We start from the raw sequence: 12376 nt of genomic DNA, 5'->3' as shown, positions 1-12376 counted from the left end.
GCTGGAAGACGTGCCTTGGAGAGTATTGCTTGCCTGACCGTGGTGCTCTCTCATCAATCATCGTCCAGTCTCAGTCACGCTGCCTCTCTCTCAATCTCGTACAGCACCACTGTCTGCACAAAGGGACACACTTTCTATCCTTTCTTTTGGTTTCCTTTTAATTTTTGTTTCTTGAAGAGAGAATAGAGAATTTATCAATGCATGCTGATGGAGATTTATCCAGAACCACTTTTTTATGCTCAAGAAAGCAATTTATTCATCTTCCAGATTTTTGTGGCCACAATCAGGTCTCGGGAAGGGCATACGGATAAGGCCGGCCTAATAGTGTTTCCAGCGACGCACGTCTCTTGACTGTCCCTGTTCTTGTACCCCCTCTGAATTCATCAGCTTCAGGCTTCAGCAAGCTGCTGTACTGTCTGATGGATTAATTCTTGCGACAAGGCATCAGTTTATTCGTGTCCAATCTTCTTTATTTTTCCCTGTCCTCTCCAACCCTTTTTCGTTTGCCACCACCTACCGAACAACATGAATTGCATCGTACTGAGCAGTCAGTACCTACCTGGATATTTGCTGGAGCAGCAATAGCAACCAAATACATACAAGCAATGAGTGCACATTGGTACAACAGCAACTGATGCCAGGAGCTCACATGCTTGGATACAGCACTTGCATCGGCACAAAGATCACATCTCCGAATGAACCAATCAATCAAATCTAAAGAATTCAGGTCTAACCAAACAGTACAAGGTCAAAGACAGAAGCATCCACCACTAGATATGATATAGCACTAAATTTTCTGATTGCTTACTGGAGTTCGATCAGAGTCTACAATTAACAGGTCCAACATCTCGGTGATGAATTACTATAAGATCAAAGGAAATACAACATCATAAGTAAAACAGGTACACGAATGCGGGGTACATGGGCAAGCCTAGCAGCTCTTTCCCTCGGACTCAAACTCGGCTCGGTATGCCCTGCATACCATTGCCTTACAGAGGAACAACACAAACAAGTAACGCCTTCACCGAAGTCATGAGGCTCCTACCTTCAGCCGACTAACCACCTCACCAATGCCGCAAGAGGCGTGGCCTCCTCCCAATGGCCATTTAATCTATGTGGCGTTTGTGTAGTGATAAAATCAAATGTTAGAAATGCCTAAGAATTAAAGAGGTCAGAAGTCCATCACATAAGCTGCTTGTCCTGGCAGTATTGTCCAAGTCATCAGCCAAAAATAAGATGACGCAGTAGAGCTTTAGAGACCATCAGGTGCTGGCACGTTGTCACTTAGGAAGTGTGAACTGACGATTCAGATATCCAGCTAGCTATCTTCAGTTTTCAGAGTTGCCCCCATCTATTTAGCAGTCTGCGCAGCCGCATCTTCCTTAACCTCCGTGATAACCTTAAGAAGGTCAACCGGAGTAGCAGCAGGGTCCAGCTCATGGCAACCTTTCGGGGCATTGTTGCCTTCTTCACCGGTCAGAAGACGAGAAGGAACTCGATGTGAGAAGCGGAACAGCTCTTCCTTGGGTATCCTCCTGACCTCCTTGGGATCCATGTGTCTATGGAAGACAGCTTTGAAACCAGCAACCTTCAGCAATGGGATGATAGTAAGCCCTTGCTCCTCAGTGAAATCATCAATAACCTCTACTATCTCATACTTATATATCACATCATCAGGTGTAAGCTCATTCCAATCAGGAGACCAGTTCCGGTACAAAGCCCATGTATCCCCTTTATGAGGAACAATCCTGATAATCCCACGGGGACCCTTAGTCCAGTTAACTTTGTGTGAAAATATGTTGACTGTTTCAGTGACTTGATATCTCCCAACCCTGAAATCACCACATGTCTTTTGGAAACCAGAGGCAACCCAGTTTATAGGTGCCAGTTCAATATTGGACTTGGAGTTGAGAAAACTCATGCGGATCCGGAAAGGCCTCATTGAAAGGACTTTCTGAACCATTACATATAGACGAGGCATGCCATCCTCGCTGTCGTATGTAGCCCATACTTGATCACTATCAAAAGCTCTCTCTGTTCGATCTTTGTCAAAATCATGGAAGTCAGGGTCTGGGACATCAATGGACACAGGCACACGCCTCTGCTCTGGATTCGTGTCATCCGTACCAGGCACTTGGGTGTCAACAATTCTTGAGTTGCATAGCTTGACTCCCTTGCCAGGTTTGTCAGAGAGGACACCATTGAGCTTAATGTTGTTGTCACAAGGATGTAGCTTTGCTTCTGATCTTCTTTTCTCTGCCAACCGTGAAGATGTGATGTTCAACTCTTGCAATTTTTCACGGAGAGCTGCCTTGGCTTTCTCAAGAAGCAGACCTCGTGTATCGATCTGGGCAATCTCACCCAGAATATTAGCTCTTCTTCCACTCACTGCAGATCTGAACCTTTCCACTGAAGTACCATTGACCCGTCCCACATCAGTGAAAGTAGCAGTGGGTTCTGTGCTAGCAGCAACTGTTTCTTTGTTATCGCCACCATAATCCATAGCAGTGTAACCATCATAATTATGCCTTCTTCGCTTTGAGAAGCGACCGCGCCTTGAAGCAGTTTTCTCATGGACATATGTGTTCTCACTTGCAGAATAGTTGTAGCTGTAGCTCTCATCATGCTTCCTTCTCTGTTTCTCTGAGGCCTGTGTACTGTAAACATTAGTACCGGCTGCAGGCGCTGTCTTGGAGTAATGATTCCACTGGAAGCTTTGATTGCTGTAGGAATCATAAGTATTATCTTGCTGGTACCCCCCATTCCCTGTCCCTGGGATGCTAGAAGTCCTGCTTGTTGAGCCATATGAATGCTTCGTGGAATTGTGGTTCTGCTGTGGCTGCTGCTTGGTTGACCAGGAGAATGATGAACTGGTTCCATTGCAAGGGAATCCAGTCTCCACCGCCAAGAATGCATGATGGCAGTTTGGGCACAGTAGGTTATGATTAAGATAAATTCTCAAATACTCATACTGCATCCGGCAGCGGTTGCAAGATGTCCAGAATGTATCTGCCCCAACAGGACGAGTAGTAGCCTCAGCTGCGGCTGCAGCGGCGGCGGCAGCAGCTGCAGCAGCAGCATTCTTTCTAGCTCTCTTGTTTGCCTTCTTATCATAAGTATAGATGCCATTGGTTACGTTGACAACAGAATGATTTCTCCGCTTCTCATCATAAAGCATCTTCCTGCTCTCATCAGACAACACACTCCATGCCTCAGATATCAGTTTGAAGGCCTCCTCAGCACCAACTGACTTGTTCTTGTCGGGGTGCAACAGCAGAGCTAGCTTCCTGTACTGCTTCTTCACTTCCTCTTCATCTGCAAAGGCACCTAGAGACAATATCCGGTACCAGTCACTCTCTCCATCAATCTTGGACTCAGCTGCAAGATGAACTTCAAGTGTGGACACCATCTGAGATATGCCTTCAAGTGACGGGCAGAGAGTCTGAGCCTTGATTGCGTACTTCCGAGCACCCCTGATGTCATGGGCACGAAACTTGTTCTCAGCAACATCTTTGGCTTTCAGGGCCTCATCCATATTGTACTCCTCACTCATCTGCACCTTTGGATTTGATCAGTAAACAGACTAATTTGAGTGGGAGCAACGAACCCCGAGAGCAACAACTGGACAAGAGTTACGAATGCACAACTACTCATTGAACCACAGAGAGGAACGGAATCTTCATTTCCTTGGCCTGCAATGAAGCACATCCAGGTTAGAAATCTCGACGGTAAAATCAAAACGAAAGAACAACCAACGTAACAGCATACTACGAAGCATAGCGATCCACTGAAGTGAGAGCATGTAAAGAAGCACTAAAGAGGCCCCAGAAATGAAAGCTACCAAGTTTGGACTATCATATCAGGATTTAAAGCAAAGTAGAAGTGAGCACTTCACTTAAATCATACTATCTATAGTCCCAATTCATGGAGAACTGACATTGCACTGTACGAAGTTCAGCTCAGAGAAAACTACTTGGTTTGGCAAGGTTGCGCACACAGCATGTACTGAGATCCACTACACGAAATTCGAACCCCTCAGCGCCCCAACTCCATCTCTCACTCTTGATCTGCTGCTGCTAATAGCAGATCAAGAGCTAACGCCAAACCAACTACCCCAAAAAGAAGGCCCACGATAAAGATTGGGTCTTTCACAGCCGCAAACAGAGTGAAAGATCCAAGATTTCCCCATAAACCTACAAAATCTCGAACCCCACCCGCAAAAACAGCTCAAAACCCCCCAGCGAAATGAACAAACCAAGTCCCCAGGAGGGCCCCCCAAACCAGCTCACGAGCACCCCCCAAGCCCAGCTCGAATCGAGCCAAGAAACGCCTCGATCCGCGTGATCCGAAGCCCCAGGAAACCAACCCAGCCGCTGCCCCGACCCCGGAGGCCACGAATCGGGAGCTCCCCCGGCGAAACCGGGCCCAAACCCTAGGCGGCCCGCCAGATCTGCCGCGGCAGGCGGCGGCCGGCGGCGAGGCGCACCTCGACGGGAAGCTGGCAGCGAGAGGGATCGAGCGGGGACTCACCTGCGCGGGATCGGCTCCGGGAGGCGCGCGAATTCGGGCAGTGCGGCGGCCACGAGCGCCCCCAAAATTGCGAATTTTTTGGGCCCCCGAATTTTATTTCGGGGGTGGAGGAGGAAGAAGCTCGAAAAAATGAAAGCTTTTTTAGTCAAAGCCTCCAAAATTTCGCAATACACAATGGCAATGTGCTGCGAAGAAGGGTCATGTAGCTGCACAGCAGCTGCAGTAGGAGTAGAAAAAGAGTAGGTCAGGTCATGTGTGTGTGTCCTGTAAAAAGGGAAATAAATTATTCCCAGCTCTGGTTTTCGTTTGCTCCAAAAGTTTCAAACTTTGCCCCTATTCGGCGCCCCAAATTAAATCCGGTAACAGTGCCGGCCCAAACGCAGGGCTCAGCCCTAACTCAGGGGCTTTCTTGGGATTTCAACTTTTCTCTCTCTCTTTTTTTTCCCTTCTGGGAGGAGATCTTTATTTCACAAAAAGAAATATCAAAGCTACCAAGATTTAATTTGGGGATTAGGAGGTTAATTACTGTTGGGAAATGGCTGTATTGTCCTCCACGCGGGCCCCACGTGGCTCACGCATACAAAGGCACTCATGAGGTAATTTGCTTGCGTACAGGTATGTGATATACTAGTCGTATACGCGTGTACGTGACCCTTTATTAGGGGCTATTTGCGTAAAATCACACCGGTGGGGTAACCTGGTGCTGGTGTTTAGAACAACCAGATGCCAGGGACATTTCAGGGATTTCCCATGCAATAATGCTTAGGGTTAAAATCACAACCACCAGCCACAAAAAGGTTCTTCTAACCCTAGTTTTTTTTTCCTCCTCCACCGGAGAAGATACCTTGTGTACATATGCCAGTGTGTGAGAACCCTTTTTCCCCCAGTGTGGGACCCACTCCCCTTGTTACTAGTCTTTAAGCATTCCCTCTCTACATCATCACTGACCACCACGTTATGGTTTTTTTTTTCTGTACTGGTATCTGAGAAATGAAAATGCAACAATAAAGAGACAGCACTAGCACAAAAATATCTAGGACTAGTACTGACACTGCTGACATTTCTTCTGTCAGTGCAACAACAACTCCCAATCAGAGTGACCCTGCAACTGTTCATATGTGATAATATGGATTGTTTGAGCCTGCAAAGTAAAGAACATGAGGTTTTGCCACATGAACTTGTAATGAACTGCACAGCCTTGAGCTGAAGCTGCACCCAGTTCCAGAAGACAGAGGATGACCTGGAGAAACATAAGGGTAGCCTGAAGATCTCCAGCTACCTAGAGACTGTAACAGAAAGTTAATAGAGATCACATTTCAGAAGTAGATGAGCACAGTAGAACCTAGAACGGAACAGCTGGGGAGGACTGTAATCATGTGCTGTTGCTGTTACAGGCCTGCAGCAGCAAGATGCTGATCTTGTTGGCCGGCCGGTTGGCCCTAGCGAAATGAGCTTGAAGGGTTGGAGCTGGAGAGTTTGCAGATGAGAGCTGCTAGCCCCAAGGCCAAGACAAGCGCTCAAGAGAAATGTACAAGTTGATTCAGAGATGTGAGTGACCTTATGTAGACTGTAGAGAAAATAGAACTGAGCAAATAGGTTCCTCTCATCCAGCTCAAGAATTCAGCTGTTTGGCAGTCGTAGAACCAGCTTGGATTCTATGCAGTAAATGGAAAGCAGGTGGATAACTCATTAGTCCTTCAGTTGAATAGGCCAGTTTGGTATCCTCAGTTCCTCACACACAAAGTATCAATTGGGATTGGGAACAATATGTTACATTCAGAAGCTTAGAAAACAAAATAGGATAGGAATCATCATTTGGAGCTTATAGAAAACAAAATAGGATAGGAATAATCATTTGCAGTCAATGGCAAAGTAGTCGGTGTTTCTCAGGTTGCTGTAGCATTTCCGCAAACATGGCAACGTTCAGAAGTGGCAAGTAACAGCTATATGCAAGAACAGAGATTTAAGCATAGGACTGCAAATGCACTGGAACTGAACCCATTATGTGTTCTAGCTTTAGGGTGGAATCATCATCAGAGTGATTGTACATACCTAGTCAATGCCACAATCTTTCAGATCAGAGTCCTGACTCTTGTCTCTTGAGTCTGTTTGTCCCAAAGTACAGTTTATGTTTATCTAGAACAAAGCATACAGGAAAAGGTATGCAGGAAGAAACAATTACTAATAACAAGCTGATGCATTGCAAGAGAAAAACTACAAAATAACAAAAAAAAAAAACTTTCAGCATTTCCAGAACCAAGGAAGCTTCAATAGTGCACATAAGGTAGAGTTCCAGATGAAAAACCATCTAGAGATGAATATACAGATATTCGTCTGAGCAAAAAGTATTTATTACAGGACTACAAGTATCAGAGTTCATGGTCCAAGCATGAACTACACCTTGGCTATCTGACACATAGGGCATGTAAATTTCCACTTGGAAACAGCAGTCATGGATTACAACCTCTGAATACTGATTTGGGAATATACAGGTAAAACTTAATGTTGTGTACATATGACCACATATATGCAAAAAAATGGTACATGGACCAGCAATGGGAGGATCTGACATCTCCTATCCATGGAAGTTTCATGTGCGGGCAGAACGATAGAGGTGAACATAAACCTGTTTGGTTCTCTGAACAATAATGAGGCTTAAACCAGCTCCCACAACACAGAATGCTGACATAATCAGTGAGCTGACAAAGAAGCAAACAGAACCTTCACACTTCAGTGGTCCATCTGCAACCAAGCCCATGTTGTGAAGCAATCTTGGAGATTGCAATGCTGTCATGTGATGTTGCTGTGCTTGTTTCTCAGCTTCATAGTCATACAGGTTACTAGCAATAAGGCCTGAGAAAACGAGTGACCCTGCAGGGTTTGCTACTGTGAGGAAATTGTACATTGCACCGAAGTGTTTTACGCCAAAAAGTTCAGAGACAGCAGCTGGCACAATAGCCCAATGAGCTCCGTATCCAAGTCCAACCAGGAAGGTCCCAATGTACAGAGTTCCAGGCCAAGCCATTGCGAAGAGGAAATGCCCAGCAGCCATCAGGATCTGAGCAATTGCCAGTGCTATGTGCCTTGGGTATGTGTGCTCCCTGATTAGAAGAACAGCAATCAAGATAACAAGACGAATCACAATTTGAAACTTGATATTCGCAAAGGGACAATTCAAGATTTATCATAATTGAAAGTCGAAGAAGAAATCGCAATTTATCTAAAAGAACTGCTACTGTGGAGCAAACCTATAATGTTAACATGCAGGTATCCAGATAGCTGAATGGAAATAAGCATATCAAACTAAAGTTAACAAAATGAAAAAAAATATCAATTGCAGTGAAAAATTCCAATGGGAAACAATGATAGCATACCCTGTTTCCATTACAAACTGAAAGTGAACAATCTAACACGAACAGTGAACATAGGGGGGATGACTTAGTGTTGATACCTGACAACAATCTCAGAGAAGTAGCCTCCTCCAACACGACCAAGGAAATTCCATATGCTTATCAATGACACGAAAATATGTGCGTCTTTGAACCCTACAGACTGGCTCATCTGACCCAGATTGTCTATCACTGTCAGCCCTGATCCTGATCCAAGCAGGAGCGAGCACCAAATAAGCCAAAAATCAGCCTTCACCATTGCCTGCATCAGGGTAAAGTTTTCCCCTCGGTGTGGCTGCCTACGGATTCTAACTCCACCCCTTGCAGCAGCTTGCACTAACTTGGTCTGCAACTCTGCAATCCTCTTTCTCCTTTCAGATGGAGGTAACGAATCAATTTCTTTAGGTTTCTGCTCTTCCACCTCACTTAAAATGACCTCTGGTTGATCCTCTTTCTCTTGTGAAGTGCTTGTCTCTCCTTTTGATGGTTCAGAAAGGAGAGCCTCTTCAGTTGGATGTTGTGCTTTTGATGATAGTGTCAAGGTCACAGGGATCGCGATAGGTGAAATAAGAAGTATGAGTAGGATCACAGTGAGAGAATTAACCACATTGTCACTCAGTTGCATGAAATTTTGGACTAGCATGACACCAACAAGATATGAGGCGAGGAGCAAGCAGATAGTGTAGATGAACATGAAGCTGTTCTTGTCCGACGGGCGCACCTGGCGGTGACCTCCAACAGGCCTAATAATAAACATCAGGCCAATGGCAACCAATGATGGACCGACTGCAACCATGAAGACAAGTGTTGCATGGTCTGGTGTGTGCATTACTGCATACAGTTGTGTCAAGATTGCGCTGCTAAGGCCCGCAAATCCTTTCATAATGCCCACTGTTGGACCTCTGCTCTTTGGGAAGTTCTGGATGCATGTTACAAGTGCAGTTGTGTTGAAGTATGTCTCTCCATTGGTTCCAACAAAGATAACAACACACATCTGAATAAAAAACAGTGGAAAGATTTGTTAGCATAAAAAAACATTAGCAGCAGCAAATAAAACTAACTAGTCAAAGTTTCATCATATTGTTAGCAGAAAGCAGAAGATTTGCCATGTCCTCCACATATTCTTCAGATATGAATGGCAATGGTATTTATGTGTCTTCTATCAAAAAGCGTGTTTTTTTCTGTCAAACTCAATTTGAGATGCAATATATACCTCAAACATGAACGCGTGCAATGCAAAAGTAGATAGATTTGTAGATCTAATATGCAGATAAAAGATGGAAACAACTATGCAACTTTAGCATCACTCCCAGTTGCTTAAACAAGCAATTGAAGTTCTCTAGTTTACTCCTAGAGCCTTCATGTTCTGAAACACGGGCACATGATTTGAATAAACCAATTGTTTACACGCTGGCACCATCCAGTCATCTGCTGCACAATCATACTTTTTGAGGTGTTGATTTATTATTTTGCATACAGTTTAGCGATCAACCTGCACCGGCTATCTGCGTATTCATGAAAATATATTGAATTCAGGCACTATATGTGGCATAGATACCATTTTTACACTCTCCCTTTTACCTAGTGCAGTTCAGATAAATTCCTAATTAATTAATGAAAAGCGACAACTCTCCTAACCATGTTTCTGGAAATATCACAATTACATCCCACTTTTGTACAACGTGGATGAACACAGTAAAACACCAAGCTACATTCAGGAAGTAAAACACTAAAACTTTCTATAAATACTCCATAGCACAGTATCTGCTTTTTAGTGACATACAAATACACGGTTCTGAATCCAAAAAAGGAAAACTCCATGGCACTATTCTTCATGATGGATTAAGACTTGAAATTGAGAAAAGGGAGCAATCAGGTGTTGTCAACATAGGCAAGTTATAGTTGATCAGGATATGGTCATGGTCATTAGTCACACAACTGGAAAGAAAACACACGCGATGCACATGGCCCAGTTTAATTGACAAACGCAACCTACATATGAACAATGAAAACGAATATGCCATCCATTTTGTCCAGCCGTACACGCATGTGCATGGAGTCAAAATATCAGAATTAAACCATGCTTAGAAAAGTCATCATGACACTTGATCTGATCTCCGACCTTCTTTTCGATCCAATCCAGCTATCTTTTAACTGAGCAGCACACAATAAAAACAAAATGTCCAATGCTTATTTAACTGAGAGGAAACGGATTGAGTTTTGTCGCTGCAGAACGGAACAATTTGACAGCCAGCAACTTGACAACTTGTGCTGTAATTTAGTAACTCATCTCCTCTTCAGAGTTCATAACAGTGAGACAAGCATTACTATCTTGAATAATTCTGTTCTAAAAACTTGAACAATTCCTCCTAAAGACAAAATTGAACAGCTCGATGGCTCACAAAATGAATCACCGATGAATCGAACAATCGACTCCCATTCCATCAACAAGCAAGCCAAGAAGCACTCACCATCCAGAGGGGCAGCGCCGGCGCCTGCCTGGTGACGATGAGCCAGAGCCAGCCGTAGCCGAGGAAGTTCTGCGCCGCGCCGATAAGCAGCATCGCCCACGACGGCAGCATGGCCGAGAGCGACCCGGCGAAGAAGCCGACGCAGTCGCCGAGGTCCTTGGCGACGCCGAGCGCCGCCAACTGCCGCTGGTTGTAACCAAGGGCTTCCTTGACCACCGGCGAGATGGCGCCGAAGAGGTACCCGATGCCGGCCATGGACTGCAGCCACATTGCGGCGACGAACACCAGCCACCGGTTCGTGGAGAAGGCGCGCACCCTATCCCCGAGCCTCCCCATCGGGCCGGCCAAGAAATCACCAGCAAAGATTGGATTTTGTGCTGGAATTCGGGGTCAGGCCTCGATCCTAGAGCTTGGGAAACACCAGGAGAATAGCAAATGGATGGTGACGAATCGGATGCCGCGCCGCGGAAGAAAGGAGAAGGCTTTTCGATTGCGAGAAGCAAAGAATACACGATTAGCTGCAGACGGAGCAAAATGCTGCCTCCACTCCAACAAACTAGAGCTGCGGCGCAGAAGCTTATGAGTGAGCAATGCTAACTGGAAATCTGGAATGCTTTAGCGCAAAAGCGAGGATTGATCCGCTGGAAAACAGTGGGCTCCGATGATCAGATGTAAACAATCGGAGACAGAGATGGTGGGGATTGGAAAAGACACAACCGGTTGCCGAAATTCTGCAAAAGGAAGGTAAAGGGATGAGAAGAGGAGGAACCGAAACGAAATGAAACGAACAACGTTGACGGATATTCTGAGATGATCGCTTCCACGCAGGCGGATAACGATGCAATACGAGGGGTTGGGGACAGGGACCCCCTCCTACTGACCAAACAGGGGTGAATGATGAGCGATGCTGAATGCGCCAGATATTTATACGCAGGAACACAACCTGTCACTGTGATTCCGTGAACTAGATGGTAGTAGATTTTAGTACAAATATTGTTGCCGACAACTACTTCACCTACTTATTAAAATGAATAAATCGGAGCACATGTATTGGGAATTTGCGTTGTAGATCTGAACTCGGATAGACAGATTTCATTTGCAACGAACTTAAGCATATTCATTGGTCATTGCACACACGACTGTCAGGTCACCTTCGAAAGTTTTTGAATCTAAGAAAAAGTCGGAATTGACCGATGATAGCAATATAATGTATGTAAACGTGGTAAAGTCACAGGAATAAAAGTTGACGGCATACTTTTAAAAAAGAAAAATATAATTAATATAAATCTGAGAAAGTTGTCTTCTCCACCGCAACTATTACCACTATAGGCCATGTTTGTTTCCGCTTACAAGCGGCTTATCGGTGGAAATAAGTGAGAATCCCGCCAAACGCTTTGCTTATTTCCACCGATTCTCGCTTATGTGGTAAGCCGCTTCAGAAATTTGAACTACGAGAAGCGAAAAACGAGAAGTGAGAAAATCTTCGCTTAGATTATAATCCAAGCGTGGCTAGGAGAAGCGTATACAAACAGGACCATAGTTAGGTTGTGTTCTAGTGCAAGTATTTGCTGATTTTTTTTAGACTACCTAAAGATCATTACCTTGATAACATGTTGCTTTCACCCACCCCCACCTCCATAATTTTTTCCCAATCAATTACTCAGTCTAGCCTACGATGTATGCCATTCGTTTCTAGATTTTTTTTAGCGTCATTTCCACTTATTACATTGCTATTTCCTTTTCATGGTATTAATGTGAAACTGGAACTACGATTGAAATATCTCGGCATCTCCACTTCTATTTTCTCTATCAGATTCAAACAAATGCTTGAAGCAACACTTTCGATTGCCAAAACAGATGTCAATGATCTGTGACACATAACAATACCTCGTGTGGACCACAAAAAAAAAATTATATGTATTTCACGTGAAGGAATATAATTCCCATGACCGCGACAAAAAGCAACAAGGTAGAGGATGATAGAGG

General features: G+C 44.6%; 2 protein-coding genes across 2 annotated transcripts; both read right to left on the bottom strand.

The window, feature by feature from the left end:
* Window positions 1–782: 782 nt before the first annotated feature.
* Window positions 783–4801, bottom strand: LOC117865662 (uncharacterized). Its single transcript, XM_034749890.2, has 2 exons — window positions 4531–4801; window positions 783–3692 (listed from the first exon to the last, which is right to left on the bottom strand). Exon 2 carries the CDS (start codon window positions 3551–3553, stop codon window positions 1352–1354), a length of 2202 nt encoding a protein of 733 aa, XP_034605781.1. The 5' UTR covers window positions 3554–3692; window positions 4531–4801; the 3' UTR covers window positions 783–1351.
* A 2014-nt stretch (window positions 4802–6815) lies between these two features.
* LOC117865659 (protein NUCLEAR FUSION DEFECTIVE 4) lies at window positions 6816–11297 on the bottom strand. Its single transcript, XM_034749887.2, has 3 exons — window positions 10391–11297; window positions 7982–8913; window positions 6816–7631 (listed from the first exon to the last, which is right to left on the bottom strand). Exons 1-3 carry the CDS (start codon window positions 10724–10726, stop codon window positions 7121–7123), a joined length of 1779 nt encoding a protein of 592 aa, XP_034605778.1. The 5' UTR covers window positions 10727–11297; the 3' UTR covers window positions 6816–7120.
* Between the last annotated feature and the right edge of the window lie 1079 nt (window positions 11298–12376).

The sequence above is a fragment of the Setaria viridis genome, chromosome 7 (genome assembly GCF_005286985.2).
Source record: "Setaria viridis chromosome 7, Setaria_viridis_v4.0, whole genome shotgun sequence".
Classification (NCBI taxonomy): Eukaryota; Viridiplantae; Streptophyta; class Magnoliopsida; order Poales; family Poaceae; genus Setaria; species Setaria viridis.
The sequence above is the reverse complement of the archived record's forward strand: the minus strand, read 5'-3'. Positions and strand labels throughout refer to the sequence as shown.

What these genes read in the sequence shown, in the direction of transcription:
- LOC117865662 (XM_034749890.2), bottom strand. Translation starts at nt 3,553, where the DNA reads ATGAGTGAGGAGTACAATATGGATGAGGCCCTGAAAGCCAAAGATGTT.
- LOC117865659 (XM_034749887.2), bottom strand. Translation starts at nt 10,726, where the DNA reads ATGGGGAGGCTCGGGGATAGGGTGCGCGCCTTCTCCACGAACCGGTGG. An exon ending in CGGCGCTGCCCCTCTGGATG is followed by an intron (nt 8,914 to 10,390) that starts GTGAGTGCTTCT and finishes TTTTTTATTCAG; the next exon opens with ATGTGTGTTGTTATCTTTGT. An exon ending in TTCTCTGAGATTGTTGTCAG is followed by an intron (nt 7,632 to 7,981) that starts GTATCAACACTA and finishes TCTTCTAATCAG; the next exon opens with GGAGCACACATACCCAAGGC.